Source organism: Gymnoscopelus braueri (genome assembly GCF_963280865.1).
Source record: "Gymnoscopelus braueri genome assembly, chromosome: 24".
Lineage (NCBI taxonomy): Eukaryota > Metazoa > Chordata > Actinopteri > Myctophiformes > Myctophidae > Gymnoscopelus > Gymnoscopelus braueri.
Genome location: NC_137626.1, coordinates 14030757 through 14047678, shown reverse-complemented (window position 1 = coordinate 14047678; position 16922 = coordinate 14030757). Strand labels below are relative to the sequence as shown.

Here is a 16922-nt window from a genome sequence, read left to right as displayed (position 1 = left end):
ATAGCTGATCTATAAGCTCACAACGTGTCGCGCTGCGACACGTTGCTTGTAGATTGTAGATCTGGTATTTTTTTGGCTTTAGGCTTACGGCTAAAATGCCCAAAAATGTTGTCGTAAAATGTTGATGTCCTCATAAGTATAGTAATACAAACCTGTGTGTGTGTGTGTGTGTGTGTGTGTGTGTGTGTGTGTGTGTGTGTGTGTGTGTGTGTGTGTGTGTGTGTGTGTGTGTGTGTGTGTGTGTGTGTGTGTGTGTGCGCACGCACACGCAGGAAGACAGATGGAGATACAGTACGTATGTGTATTCATGGTCCCTGTGAGAGCCAGTTCCATGATCATTTAATTTCCCCCTTTAATGGGTTGAAGAATGGAAGAAGAAGGATGGTCTAGTTTGATTTGCAAAGACAATTAAAAAAGACAAATCTATTCTATTCCTGTGATTACAGTCATTAGTAAACAAAACATTTTTGTTGGCGGCTTTAAAAAAATAAACGATATTTAAAATGCGCTCGTACTGGGCTCTGACAATCCTTAATTGATGAGGTGATGAATGTACTTTAAATAAATCACTAGGGTTCAATGTAATAAATCATCATACGTAAAGAAAGACAAAAAAAAGACAGAAAGAGCCACGCTGCAAATGTCAGGTTAGGTGATTAAATAGTAATAATAAACCAAAATAACTCATGAAAATTTAACAGGGCAACAAATCATGGTCTTTAAAGAACTGAACGGACACAAATAACAACACAACTTTCTTCTTTCAAAGGGAAATGATGCATAAAAGGCACAATCAACACCCCCCCCCCCCCTCCTCCTACTCCCCAAGGGCACCCGGACGTGCTGAAACATTGCTTCTTTTAACCCATTAAGACCGGGAACGCATCTGGCCGTTGGCACGTGGCCAAATACATATATTTTTGGGGGTCCTTTGACATGAGAAAAGTTTGAGAACCACTGATATTATAGCAACATACATTTTTTCAAAAAACTGTTTTTAAAACTGTGATTTAGAAGACACTTGTAGAATCCCCCAGAAGCAAAGATTTGAGTTAAAAATGTTCGCTTTGAAAAATATATATTCAAAGATTTGCTTAAATTTGCACGATTACATTTTTTTTTTTTGATCTACAGGCTCGTATAGCGCAGCACTCGTATAGCGCAGCACTCGGTGCCGCGCTATGAGCTTGTAGATCTATTATACTACTATTTTTGAATAGCCAAATAAATCTAAAAAATGACACGGATTCTTTCCCCGGTCTAAATGGGTTAATTCAATCAATTTGAAGGAGACATGTGGAGTTTCTTCGCAGGGCCCGGCTCTCGTTCTGCTGCCGTTCCATTCGTCATAGCACTCTGATGTGCCGCCCGGCGTGACTTCTAATGAAGCCAATGGGATCTTAGAGAAGAGGGAGGGGGGTGGGGGGGTGTGTGGGGGGGAACAATGGACAAGGGCCCGGGCGGCTTCCGAGTACGGCGGCTCATTTATCAGCGGACGTGTTTCAAATCCTTGCCCCGGGCGATGGGCTTTTGCAGAGCATCCTAGGAGAAAGCCCCGTGGGGAATTCTCACTGGGAAAAAGCAATAGAGCCCTTTTGATGAGCCTGTAGGGCCACTCCTGCACCTGGCTCTAATATGCATGGGGTAAAAAAAAAAAAAAGAAGAAAAAAAAACATAAAAGGACCAACACCAGCAACTCCTGGAGAAAAAAAAATGAGGAAGACACTTTGCAAAAAGCTTTCATCTTTGTACCATCTTAGGCCATTGTGAATGTACTGTACCCCCAGTCCTGCATCCACCGGCACTGCTGGATCTTTGAAAAAGAGGAAAAATAGGCTAATTGGAGCCAAAATGCAAACACGTAGGTAGTTTGGTTTTGCCATGGTGGCTACAGTTTTCATCGTTTCACTAAGCGTGATCATATAGAGAGTTCAAAATGGAATTTCTAAACTCACACAACAGCCAACTATATCGGAAAGTGATACGAAACTATAACCAGAAACATTTATACGAAAAGATTATTCAAAAGACCAGTTCCGCTGGCTTCTACGCAGCTTAGAGTAGACAGAGGAGCTTGGAGCTGCAGTGTGTAGAATTTGTCCATTCTTTAATGTGACTAATAGGGACATTCTCAAGGGTAACCGACTGCACAACGGCATTGTGATAATCCACCCACAAAGGATTCCAACAGGATTAAATCACTGCAACCGATACGCAAACAAAAACTGGCGTATTCCAACAGTGACCCCTGTCTGATCATTAGCAGAGCCACGAATCGAATGACCCAAGCATTTTCTAAGCTCCCAATCCAGACCTTGAAAAAGGGGAGAAAAGGACAGCACCGCTTTGGGTTTTCACGGTACAGCGAACCAAAAGTGAAACAGCAGGAGGCAACTTGACTTTCCTACCCAGTAACAAATCCTTGAGACTGAAGGTCGTGCTGGGAGATCAAAATGTATTTACATGTAACACTAAATTCAACCGAGACTCTTAAAGAATGTGCACCGTTCCTGCACAGCCAAAAATCCAACGCTTTCAACCGTCCATTTCTCTTTTCATTTCGGCGGCGGGCCTATTCTGTAGATGAAAAAATACGCCTCAGAGTTAGTGTCGAAGTGTCCTTGAGCAAGACGCTGAACCCCTAATTGCTCGCGATGAGCAGGTTGGTGCCTTGCATGGTTTCCTCCACCATCGGTGTATGAATGTGTGTGTGTGTGTGTGAATGGGTGAATGTGATGCACAATCTATGTAAAGCGCTTTGGATAAAAGTGCTATATAAATGCACCATTTACCATTTAACTCATAACCAAACGTCAGATGCAAAGATTTTCCAACGTTCAGGGTAGTCCGACCAAACACGTTGGGACTCATGACGGAACGCAGACGCAAAGGGGAACAAGGTGACGTTGACCTTAACCCATTGAGACCTGGAACTGTGTCATTTTTTGATTTGAGCTAAAAAGCATTATTTTACACTTTAGGCTATTCAAAAATAGCAGATATACAAGCTCATAGCGCGGCACCGAGTGCCGCGCTACGAGCTTGTAGATCTGCTATTTTTGAAAAATCATGAAAATGTGTGCAAATCTTTGAACATAATATATTTTTAAAGCGAACATTTTTAACTCAAATCTTTGCTTCTGGGGGGTCCCTGGAACAAAATATTTTGATGGGGGTCCGCGGCCAAATACATGTCATTTTGGGGGTCCTTGACATGAAAAAGTTTGAGCACCACTGATATAGAAACATACGTTTTTCAGAAAACTGTTGAAATTTAGGAGACATTTAGAATCGGCTTCAGGTCTTAATGGGTTAAACACATGGAAAACACATTCAAAGGCACGCTGACAGAAAACGGACCTGAGCCCCGCGAGGCTCGCCCGAGTGCCCGCGCGCCGGAGCGGTGCGATGTCCACTCCTGCTGACTCCAGCACCATTCTACTTGCATACCGATAGGCTTTGGAATGAGTATTCTGTCCTCATCGACGTGGGGATGTCGAAGGGGTTACCGTTCCACATCCGCAATCAAACTAACACCCAGAGAAACGTTAAGAGGCTGCAGTGTCCCGTTTCAGAAACCTCACTATGCGTCATGCACACGTAACAAAGTATCACAGGCCTTAACATAACACAGTATAGGGCATGGAGCGCCATCAGAACATAATGTTGCTTAATCATCCGTGTTGATTTACAGTATACACACAGCAAAGTGAAGGGCAATTTCTTCTTTACAAAACGCAATATAATAATACACAAACCGATTAATATTCCTTGATTTTTAACGTCCTGTGTGAGGGGGAGGGGGGTGGCCTTCCCCTCAGCACCTGTAGTTACCCAGTCATGGCACAATTCCACTATGAAGGGTAACCCAGAATCAGTGGTGGAAAGTAACTAAGTACATTTACTTAAGTACTGTACTTAAGTACCATGTTTGAGTATTTCCAATTTCCAATATTTTTACTTCTACTCCAATACATCTCAGAGGCAAATATTGTACTTTTACTCCACTACAATTATTTGAAAACTTTAGTTACTAGTTACTTTTCAGATATAAACTATGATATAATGAAACATACATTAACCACTTTAGCCCTATTTTATACATAGGCTATTTGAAAATAGCAGATCTGCAAGCTCACAACGCGTCGCATCGCGAGGCGTTGTGAGCTTGTAGATCGGCTATTTTCAAATATTTAGTACTTTTACTTTTGGTTCTTTAAGTACATTTTTATGCCAATAACTTTTGTACTTTTACTCAAGTACATTTTTAATTAAGTAAATAATTTGAGTACTTTTTCCACCACTGCCCAGAATCTTCCGCAACTGTGATAGTTTTATGTTCACGTTTCCCCCTGAAGGAGGAAGCAACGTCATAAAATAAGCGGAAAAATAGCCGATATGCAAGCTCTCAACGCGGCGCGTTGTGAGTTTGAAGCTCGGCAACTTTCTATATTTTATAAACAAATTGAAAGTACAGTATATAGTGCGTTCACACCGGCAGATAAAAGGATACAAAACTACACAGTGTATTTGTAGCTTTATATCTTTGTAGCTGAAGTTGAAACCAGCAAGTTTTTGCTAGCTTTGCTGTTGTAGCTTTTGTAGCAGCTACAAACGTCGTTGTATACTTCGTGTAAGCTGGCTTCCATTGAAAATGAATGGTAGCCTGTAACTTTGTAGCTGCAAAGAAGCCTGTGGAATGCATCACACTGTGCGGCACGGTTCACTTTACAGCTCTCGTCGTCAAAAAGGGACGTTAGAGAAAAACAAGAAATGACACAGTCATAGTATACCAGCTTGTGCTGAGCTAAAACCCTTGAAAAGCACCGTCATGACTGTTGCATCTCAATCAAACTATATTAAACTCAAGAGTTAAAGGTAGGGTAAGTGATATTTCTGGGTTAAAACAAAAAGTATTTTGTTAAAAGGTTAAAGCACCATAATCTGATTGTAGTAATCATTGCTATAGAGTGTTTGTTCAGTAACAGGAGTCTCCCCAGCTCTTTAATAAACAGAAAATACATTTTTCGGTAGGTGTCAAAAAAAAAATTGTGTTCCAGTTCCAATTTTGCCTGCTCATTTCTTAGTGTCATCACTTCCAATTTCACTTGTTTAATCTATATCCTGATTGAGTTCTCTATCCTGATTGGATAAAATTGGAAATGAAACTGAAACTGAAACGAAAATGCATTTTCTGTTTTATAAAGAGCTGGAGAGACAAGGAGACTCCTTTTAATGAACAAACACTCTATAGCAATGAGTACTATCAGAATATAGAGCTATTTAACACTTACTTTAACCAAAGAAAATCACTTACCCTAACTTTAAATTGTGAAAGGTGCTTTTCGCATCTAAAGCTCACTAGTAGTTTTATTCATGCACTCTTACAGGCGCAACCAAACCAACATGTAACTGTGCACAAACAAAAATAACCTACTGTACAACTACTAGGCTTCTAATAAAAACTGCAGTTTTAAATAAAATATTCAACCCCTTTGTTGAACACTGTTTCAGAGACAAAGCAAATTTCACCCTTATTAATCTATCAATTGTTATGTAATATAATCCTGACACGAGTGCCGATCATTGCGGCTGCAGAGTAAGCAATAATCTAATAATTTAACTAGGCTATTGCATCAGACAGACCAACAACATGGTCAGATGGGGGACGGGGTGCTCTCGGCAAAACTGTGTTGTTTGGGCCATTCATCAATCAAATAAAACATGTTTACATTATTGAACTGATGCACGTCCCCTCTTTATGTAGCGGAGAGAGAGAGAACGTGTCGCGCCAACTAATTCAGTGCAGTGACGACGTGACACAGCCGTTCAGAGTATGGGAAGACATCGTGGGCTCCCCCCATTGGCTTAAAGCACAGGCCAATGAGGAGAAAGACACAAGAAAGCGATGGAAAAAGTCACTTCTAGCGCAGTGACTGACTGAATATCGACCAGCTGGTATATTAAAAAAAAGCAGAGACGTACCTGAACCTCTCTTTGACACCACCTTCATGCAGTGGAGCACGGCGGCATGCAGCAGCTGCAGCAGCAGGAGAGCAACGGGAGCTTTCATGTTTCCACCACCAGTCCTATACAGGAGAGGAGAAAAAACGTCAGGAAGAAAAGTTTCAGGGGCTTCGTCGAGTGTGTGTGTGTGTGTGTGTGTGTGTGTGTGTGTGTGTGTGTGTGTGTGTGTGTGTGTGTCTCTCCCGGTCTGAAACGAACCACTGATGCGTCGGATGAATGGGAAGGGGGGGATCAAATGAATAATTACAGTGTAAATGGGTCGCGGCTGAGTGGGGGAATGGGTTTTAATGTGCTGTCTGGTCAAAGCTCAAACATTTAAACTCAATGATACGTGCTGAGAGCCGATAGAAAATGATGATGGGCAGACATGGATAGATACTTCATTGATCCCGAACAGAGGCGGAAAAAGTACTACATTTTTTTGTATCAATACTGCAATGTAGATATACTCCGTTACAAGTTACAAGTCTAGAATTCAAAATGTACTTGAGTAAAAGTACGAAAGTATTGGCCTCAAAATGTACTTAAAGTACCAAAAGTATTCATTTTGCACTCATTGTGCAGCTTGTAGATCGGCTATTTTCAAATGGCCGAAATGTATATAGGGCTGAAGTGGGTAATGTATGTTGTGTAATAATAATCCAAATCTACAACGTAACTAGTAACTAGAGTTTTCAAATAATTGTACTGGAGTAAAAGTACAATATTTGCCTCTGAGATGTAGTGGTCAGTAGAAGTAAAAGTATTGGAAATTGGAAATACTCAAGTAAAGTACAAATACCTCAAAATTGTACTTAAGTACAGTACTTGAGTAGATGTACTTAGTTACTTTCTACCACTGATCCCGAAGGAAATTCCAGTGTTCAGGTAACTCACAGCATGGGCAATTAAGTCAAAGTATATACAGAGAGAGAGAGAGAGAGATACTATTTATAATAGTAAAGGGTGCAATACAGTATGTAACTGGTAACGAGAGAGACAGCTATGTAATTTGCAGTGAGTCACACATTCACAGTCATACCGAGTGAATAGTCAGAGCAAATTGTGCTGAAGTGGGAGAAATAAATCTATACATAGTCCAGAAAGTATGGCCTGTGCAAAACCCTCTACACGGTGCAAAAAACACATATAGTTCTGAACATCTCCAGAACCAAGGACAGAGCGGTCTCTTTACCACAACCAGCTGCTTGTCCATTCTCTTTTTGTAATAAAAAGGACCCCCAGTTTAATATGCATAACACTACGGACCCACCTTTGATATGATACTTTCTAATTGAAAAGACAAGCCAAAACAAACATACATACTGTCTACCAGATACAAATCAAGAGGAAATGCCTCACGGCTAAATCAGAATTTAAAAACATAACTGTACACATAACCAATTAAATACAATAAAACCACCAACATACTATAAAAACAAAAAATCCAGGTCATTCCAGGCCCACAGTTCAAATCTCTCAGGCCCCGGTCTACACTGTGTAAAACATTAGTGACCGGTCCCGTTTGTTTGTCCAGATGCATACCCAGATACTTCTACAGTAGGCGTGAACCACCCCATCAACGGTGACAACCCAAGCCACCCAAGTCCCTCAGCAGTGGATTGATTTGAACGATAAGACCACTAGAGGAGAAATGGTACACGAATCCTACAAGTGGGCGCCGTCCACGGCGACAGATCCTCGCGGACGTCCTATGTTTACTGGCACTAGATCTCACGAGAGTGCGTTGCTGGGACAGAGAAAGGTCGATAACCAAGTTTCACTTTGCAAATTTTATTTTGGTCATCAGCTCAACCATGTAAACAATACACTCCATGTGCATAAAACATAGCAATACTAAAACAAAACAAAAATAATAAATGATATTACATAGTCATAGTTATTATGACACAAAAATGTATAGGCTGAAGCTAATAAGCTTATTCGGCCTACATTTTCCTGATTTTCTCCTGATTTGTCGCTCTGAAAAAAGCCATTTTAGTATGAAAATCTTGGGAGGATTAAGTGCTTGTGACAATCCGGTCCAATATTTAGTTCAGTGACAATGAACCTAGAGATTAGTTCAGAAGCTGTGTTCACGTTCACTCTTCCATTGGAAACCTGCTTCCGGTTTCCTAAAAAGGCGCCCAACTACTCCACGCAGATACAGAAAGTACACAGTACACCGGAGATGGCATGGCATATCTTTCTCTCTTTTTTTTTGTCTTGGTCCTCGGCCAGGCCCCTGTACTCCTCTTCCTGTTTGTCCTTGACACGCGCCAAAGTAGCAGCAAGTGTCGTCCAAGAACATGTGGGCACGACTCAGGAGTTGACTTTGAAGAAGTGTACAGTATGAACAGGAAGGGAGAGAGGACGGTATACCTGTCGGGCCCCAGTATGCCTGATATTTCTTGGTTGTGCGCAGGTGTCATGCACCAAGAATAGCCGATACAGTACAAGCTCAATAGATTGGTTACTTTTGGTGCCAAACTCCCACATGAAGTATAACTCAGGCTTAAAGAGATATTTCACTTTCAAACATGTTTGGGGGTCATTTGAACTTCTACTCTGGCTTTGGTGAGCACCCCAGACATTTTTGAAGTTGCTTGATTCAGTTTTTAGATAGTTGATATATTCATTTTATCTTCCTGTACAAACCCCTTGTAACCATGTTAGATTCATTGAAAAACACACGTCCTTGGTTCTGGTGACCGATATTGTTCTTCTAATACGTGAGGGGGCCGTGTTTTTTCAATTACTAGTTTCATTTAATTTATTATTCTTTTTTTTCTTCTTTTTTCCAAAAAAGATTAACGAGAAAAATATCCAAGCGAGAACACAGACAATATCAGTCACAAGAACCAAGGACGTGTGTTTTCAATGAATCTATCACGGTTGTAATGGTCGGAGTTTGAAGTTACAATGGGTTTGCATATTTATTTTCTGATAAAAATGAATATGAAATATCGAAATACTGAATCAAGCCACTTAAAAACTGTCTGGGGTGCTCACAAAAGACTGAGTATAGACGTCAAAATGACCCCAAACAAAAATATCCCTTTAACCCATTAAGACCTGGAACGCATCTGTGTCACTTTAGATTTCTTTGGCTATTCAAAAATAGCAGATCTACAAGCTCATAGCGCGGCACCGAGTGCCGCGCTACGAGCTTGTAGATCTACTATTTTTGAAAAATTGTGTTTTTTTTTTTGTTTTGTTTTTTGTTTTTTTTTAACTATTAGGATTTAGAAAGCATTTTAAGAATCGGACTCAGGCCTTACTTAATGGGTTAACTCATCCATCGTCCTGCAACCCTAAACACTGTGGCCTTCCAGTCAGATAGTCAGGGGGGGGGGGCATCCGGGGGGCATCCACCTGCATCTCTGTTAGCCTTTCCTCTCAGCAGGAGGGGCTGTATGATGCACAAGGTTGCTGGAGAAATCAAAGGACCTGATCCACACAGCACCGCCCCCCCGCTTGTCCAAAGAGAGAGAGTAGGCCTGGTGAGAGCTTGTGAGGAGGATGGAGTCATGCGCTCCTTATCTGCACCCAGGTAGGCGGACGTGCAGGAGGTACAGAGCGTGTTAGTTCAACCTGGAGGTTTGAGAAGACGTCAGAGCATTCGTGCCAGCGTGGGGGGTTTGTGTGGGGCTATACTGTGGTGGTGAGGACATCATCATGGTAAAAGTACAGGGCAGACCCCACCCCCGCCTGGCTGCTCAGCCAATCCGCTTGCAGCGCTGGATGAACTCGTCATGTCCACATATGACCTCGTTCCCAGGCTTCTCTCATCTCAACGAGGAGAAAAGTGTGGTAAGGAATCATGGCAGAAAGGGCCCCCATCTTACACGTCGCCTTCATGCCATAACTTTCTTTTTGTGCCCATATATGGAGCTGACTCGTGGTTATATGGTTATGTTTTCATAGTGAGGTGGGCGCGGTTTGTTTATGGCCGAGTCAGAATGAAGTCAGAGGTCCACCCACCCACCTGCCCCTAATGGGAGATTAGACCATTTTTGCCAGACCCAAGGGGTCGGGCTTACATGAGGCTTTGTACCTGTTTCGTCCATACATGGGCATGGTCACTTTGTCCTCCGGCCCCAGCCAAAAAAGTCTGTCCCCCTTTCGTCCATACATGGGCATAGACACAGGCTGACACGTCATGTGAAGTCCGGTGACGTAGTGCTCTGATCTTATAAAGTACTTATTCTGGGTCTGGCAGAACCAGGTCTCCTGGTCTTGTTATCTAGGATTTTGAAAAATGTTTTAAAATAGTGAAAATAGCCTGACCCACAGCGACACGGTGTGAGCTTGTAGATCGTCTATTTGAACTATTTAAAAATGTTTTTCAAAATAGTAAAAAATGGCAAAAAAGTTTAGGCATAAGGGGTAAGGCGGCACGTAATATAGGGCCCAGAGTGCGTGTCTATACAAGGCTTCCCCCGGAAGCCATCTTTTTCGACCAATCACGACACTGCATTCATGCCGGTTTTTCTTTGACGACCAAAAGCCAAATCTGATCCACCCAGGACAGGGACTAAACATTTTTGTAAACCGATCATCTCAGCATCGACACGTGAGAGATATCTCTCGGCAGGTAGTATGTTTTTTTAGTTTTTTCTAAACCTACCACTAGTTGTCTGGGCAACAGACCTTCTCTCTCACAGTAGCATGCTCTGGTTTACACCATCTGTTGTTTATGAACGTTGTTACGGAAGACCTGGCGTCAGCAAACGGAAAATTCATGTTTAAAACCACTCTCAATGTCAGGTTCGTGTAGACCACCAGGAGTCCAAATGGACCCTTATGGGTCTATAACTCTGACAGTGAACAAAGGGAACCATTTGTACACTCTCACAGTTAAATAAACACTGAGGATTGGGGGTCCCGGAGATGAAATATTGGGGTCTGTGGCCTAACGCATTGGTTCTCAAAGTAGGGTCCGGGGACCCCCAGGGGTCCTTGAGGGAGTTCCAGGGGGTACCCAGCTAAATTATGGATATTAGGAACCAAATGGACCCTGATGGGTCTGTAACTCTGAGATTGTATAAATGGAACCAAATGCACCCGTTATTTGTACACTCTGAGTTACATTAACATTGATTTTACTATATAAATTGGGGTCCCAGAGATAGAAATGCCATTACATGGGGGTCTGTAGCCTAATGCATGTCAAACTGTGGGTCCTTGAAATTAAAATGGTTGAGAATCACTGCTAGAGCTGTAAAAATCTTGTCTTATGGGGGTCCCTGGCATATCTTTTCAAATGGGGGTCGGCGGGCTAATAAGTGTCAATTTGGGGGTCCTTGACATGAAAAGTTTGAGAGCCACTGGCCTAACGCATATCAAACTCAGGGTCTGATATTTTTTAGAATCACTTTTTTAAATCAGTTGTTCTCAAAGTGGGGTATGGGGACCCCAGAGGTCCTTGGTGGGCTTCCAGGGGGTCCCCAGCTAAATTGGCTATTTAAAATAGCAGATATATAAGCTCACACAACTTTAGCAGATATATAAGCTCACACAACTTTAGCAGATATATAAGCTCACACAACTTTGTGTCACGTACGCTACAAGCTTGAACATCTGCTATTTTTTTAATTATTTTTTTGGGGGGCTTTTATGCCTTTATTGAAAGGACAGGAGGAAATGGGGAGAGAGATGGGGAGTGACATGCAGCAATGACCGCCGGGTTTGGGACTCGAACCCGCGACGCGCTGTCAGGCTACATTGAGCCTTGACTCAGAAATAGCAGATGTATGGCCTTGATAGCTGCCGTAGCGCCAGCTGTCCAGGCCATGCATCTGCTATTTCTGAGCATTTGGAAAAAATCTTTGTTCTGTGTTTTTGTTGTTGTTGTCGTGGTTGCTCGGTCAACAGGCAGCAGCATCAGTCCTCCTTCCGACCGCGTCTCCAAAAGCCCCACGACGCCATCGACCGCCCAATTCAATCAGGAGCCCTTCTGTGCTCAGGGCCCTGTTTAATGAAGCTGCAGGGAAAACAACTAAATAAGCTCTCATCTTACACAGCGGGCCCTTTCGCCGGTTTCTGTCAATAAACGGGGACAAGAGTCATCATTCCAGCAGGCGAGCCGCGTCTACTGTCACACAGGTGCCTTCCGATGCTCACAGGGAACGCACAGCGCTCTTATCGCATGAAGGACTTTCGTCAAAGAAAGTTGGCCTTTCCCCAACTTTTGTAATCATGTCAAACAAAGTTACCCACACCCGGGACCCAAGCATCCCTATTCTGAGGTGAACGAACATTCAGCAGATCTACAAGCTCACAAGGCATCGCACCGCGACACGTTCTGAGCTTGTAGATTGGAAATTCATCAAAAAAAGATTTGGTGCAGTGGGATAAAAGCAAAGGAAGGGGACAAAAGGGGATAAGAACCAAAAGGACGTGTGTTTTCAATGAATCTACCGCGGTTATAATGGTCGGAGTTTGAAGTTACAATGGGTTTGCATATTTATTTTCGGATAAAATTAATATGAAATATCGAAATACTGAATCAAGCCACTTAACCCATTAAGACCTGGAACGCATCTGTATCACTACACTACAAAAATAGCAGATATACAAGCTCAAAGTGCGGCACCGAGTGCGGCGCTATGATCTTGTAGATCTGCTATTTTTTTTTAAATCTATTTTGTACTTTTTTGATTTTGTACTTTTTTTTAAAAGGAAGGGGACCAAGTATGGACCCCTGGGGAACCCTGGTTCAATACCTATATCGTTGCGGTCGGGCAGCAACGACATGCTCTTCCTCATGGACCTACTTGCGGATTATACCAGTGTCAGTCTACTTTATGTGGATTATGCGGTCGACACACACTGATATTTTGCACCTTTAATCCCATGTACAATGCACTGACTTGTCTTTGTGCGTAGGGGTGTGCCGACTAATTTCACCAAACGATACGATACGATATTTGGCTCACAACTTCGATACGATTTCGATACGATACGATACGCACTTTTTTTATTACGAAAAATATATGGGGGAGAAAAAAAGCAAATGCAAAAAAATAATTCTGTTTTTGCATTATTCAGATATGCGAACTTGTAGCTTTTCAGCTACAATAGCCGTTTTGAATCCAAATAGGGCAATAGTATGACACCTGACCCGAAAAAACAACAACATATTGTCACCCTTTTCACCTCGGGGCTGTTTGCATGCCTTATTATTATTATTGTAAAAAAATAATAATAATTTTTTTAAACGATATATTTTTTTCCCAAAACGATACATATCGTCACGAAAACGTATCGCGATATATCGCGGGACGATATATCGGCACACCCCTTTTGTGGGTTTTTTTTCCAGCACCTTAACAAACGTCCATAAGTATATCATGCACGGTATACATCTGCTGCTATGCTCATGCACCTTTATATCTTATCTCAGGTACCGTGTGTAAATATGTAGATCATTTGTTTCATCGTCCCCCTTGCCCCCCCCTGCTTCTTTTTCTTTCTTTTATGGGATTTTATGCACAAAAACTAATTTCACCCACTTCTTTACTTCTGTTAACCTGTGATGTGACAATACAGCTGATTCTGAAACCTCATATATTTCATAAATAAATGTCCTACTTGATCCTACCACAGCGTCACACAAAAGTATCAAAAGTAGTAGATCTACAAGCCCAAAACGCGGCGCGAAGCGGCGCGTTTTGAGCTTGTAGATCTGCTACTTTTGATACTTTTGAATTTGAATCCTGAAAAGCAACAGTTTTGGATGTATGAGGTTTCCACCCAACAGAGACGATATGGGGGTTTATAATGGCCAGAGCCGGATTAGCACCCCTGGGGGTCCCTGGGCACTGAAGCTCCTTCATTCCGATTGAACAAGAGAATGGGTGAGATTTCCGTGGAGCTAAAAAAAAAAAAAAAAAAAGGGCTCTTTTCATGTGTCTGGGCACATGCCCAGATTGCCCATATGGTAGATCCGGCCATGGTAAAATAGCCAAATGTTAACTTAATTTCCTCATTAAGCCACTTTGTTTTCAAAGTGAGCAGGAGACAGGGTTTTGACTCGAATCCAAAAGACTTTCTTCTCATCCAGGGTTATTATGACGCAGATCACAACAATACTCACACGCAGGACTCCTTATATAAAAGGTTGATGTTGTTTTACTTTCCAAATCCAGGTAGGTTCATCAAACTTTACACTACAGGAAGTACACTTTCTTTACAGGTAAGTGCAGTTAAGTGCAGGTTACACCATTCTTTCAAAAAATGTCCTTTTCTTGTCAAATAAGAAGCTAGGATGACAAACAAAAAGCTGTGTGCTTCCAACACTGTGCACCATGTCTCATTAGTCAACTCAATAATCAATGATAATGATCTACAGGTGTGTAGGTTCAGTTTTTCTAAGCATGCGCAGTTAGGTCTAATCCAGTGGTTCTCAAACGTTTTCATGTCAAGGACCCCCAAAATGTAGTTGTACAAGTATTTGGCCGCGGACCCCCATCTCAAAATATGTTGTTCCAGGGACCCCCAGGAGCAAATATTTGAGTTACAAATGTTCACTTTAAAAAATATATATTCAAAAGGTTTGCACACCTTTTCACGATTTTTCAAAAATAGCAGATCTACAAGCTCATAGCGCCGTGCCACGCTATGAGCTTGTATATCTGCTATTTTTTAATAGCAACAGTATAAAAGGTTAAGGTGGGTAAAATGATTGTGGTGCTATATTAACACATTTTGCTGGGGACCCCCTGGAACCCCCCCCCCCCAAGGACCCCTGGGGGTCCCCGGACCCCACTTTGAGAACCAATGCTCTAATCAACCAATAAACTATCCTTATGTAAAAAACGTATGCGTCCCGGTAAGCTCAGTCGGCAGAGGTCTCGCCTTTTGAACCACAAGGTCATGGGTTCGATCCCAGGCACCGCCAACTCAGCATATGAGCACGGCTTGGATGGCGGCAAGTACTGGGTGGTTGGGCTCCATCTCAGCACTCCATCTCCCAGGGGTCTATAGTCAGCATTGCGAAACGTGGATAAACTCCGGGCGTTCTCGACTGTTACCGACAATAAGCCTCTCCGACCTACTTACTCCTGTTTAATTCACTTACAGTATGAACAAAATAATGGGTTATATATTACACAAAATATGTTCTAAAATAGTTTTCTGTGGTGTTGGCTTTCACAACGTTCAAGTAGTTAAGTCATATATGGACATAATACACAAGCAAAATATTGAGTTTTTTTTTTCCTCCCAGCAGGTAACTCTCAGGTACTCTGACCTGATGTGTTTATTCCAGCCCTAGAATGTTCTTTTTTTTTCCAGCCACCCGCTATGCCGCGATATTACAGACCCCTCTCCCACGCACCCCCACAGAGATTCTGATCACTCCCAGTCTCCCACCCACACTGTTTTCTGTTTACATCTGACTGCTCCCGTCCCAGCAAAAGATACACTTAAATAGATGGTAATCTCAAGTCACCATGGCCTCCATTTAGTCAATTTCCAATTTAGGTCTTTTAGCAAATGTTCTTATCTAAAGGGACTTACACAGTGCAAGATGAGAGTAAAGAGGCATGAACAGTGAACACTAGTCTACAAACAACAGGCAGTGGTGGGAAAAAGTACTCACATTTCTTACTTAAGTAAAAGTATCAATACTGCAATGTAGAAATACTCTGTTATAAGTGAAAGTCCGTGATTCAAAATTGACTTGAGTAAAAGTACATTGGCATCAAAATGTACTTGAAGTACCAAAAGTAAAAGTATTGAGTGATTAGAATGTCCCAATTCACAAGTTTGTACAAGTTGTCAAAAACATCTTTTGAAAATAGCAGATCTACAAGCTCACAATGCGTCGACGCATTGTGAGCTTGTAGATCTGCTATTTTCAAACGGCCGGAATGTATAATAGGGCTGAAGTGGTTACTGTATGTTTTGTAATAATAATTATAATCTATACAAAGCAACTAGTAACTTAAGTTTTCAAATAATTGTAGTGGAGCAAAAGTGCAATATTTGCCTCTGAGATGTAGTGGAGTAGAAGTAAAAGTACTGAAAATTGGAAATACTCCGGTGTAGTAAAACATACCTCAAAATTGTGCTTAAGTACAGTACTTCAGTGAATGTACTTAGTTACTTTACACCACTGACGACAGGGAACAGTGTACAAATAACTTTGCACACAGTGCAAAGTTTTTCAGCAGAAACTGGGGAGTGAATCTGCCGTCCTGACTGAGGAGGGGAGGTTCATTCCAAGGTCATTGTCAAGCTCACGGGACGAGACAGAGTCGTGACGTCGATGAGACGGCGGTCAGGCTGGCTATACTTAGTCGTGGCAGCGATGACCTTGGAGTTAGAGGAGCACGGTTTGGGACCGAAAGGTTCCTGCTTTGATCCCCTGGGACGGCAGGAAGAATCAACACCTCTGAAGTGCCCGAACCCCCGAACTGCTCCAGTGGATTGAGCTGATCAGTGGCCAAACAAGCTGATTTACAAGCTCACAACGCATCACACTGTAATGCGTTGTGAGCTTGCAGATCAGCAATTTTCACAGGATGTTCGCCCACCCAGGATAGTAGTTAAGCCCAATAATACCTTATTGTGATATATTAACCCATTAAGACCTGAGGCGATTCTTTTTTTTTTGACAAAGAGTCTCATTTGTGTCTCCTCCCGGAACCGCTGCGTACCGGTCCACCGGTCAACAACCGATTGGCTTAGGAAGGCGACAAAAAGGTCTCCATGGGGTGACAAAATCGAAAGAAAAAAAGTATTTTTTTTGGGTGAACTAAACCTTTAAGCCTCGTTTTTCATCCCACGATGACGCTGCTGACTGTCCACTGTCGCGGAATTCTGGATCAATCAGTATTTGATGAGGCAACAGGAGTCGGAGACAATATTCTAGGTGGTGATGGTTATGCTTTAAAGTACATGATATC

The 16922-nt window shown here is 42.2% G+C and overlaps 1 protein-coding gene across 1 annotated transcript in view; it reads right to left on the bottom strand.

The window, feature by feature from the left end:
- Positions 1–6073, bottom strand: part of LOC308080139 (interleukin-1 receptor accessory protein-like 1) — a gene marked incomplete at both ends in the record, with an annotated part of 619302 nt that extends 613229 nt beyond the window's left edge. Inside the window, one exon of the mRNA XM_080421907.1 lies at positions 5986–6073. Coding sequence (XP_080278033.1) covers positions 5986–6073 — 88 coding nt within the window. The remainder of the gene's footprint in view (positions 1–5985) is intronic.
- Between the last annotated feature and the right edge of the window lie 10849 nt (positions 6074–16922).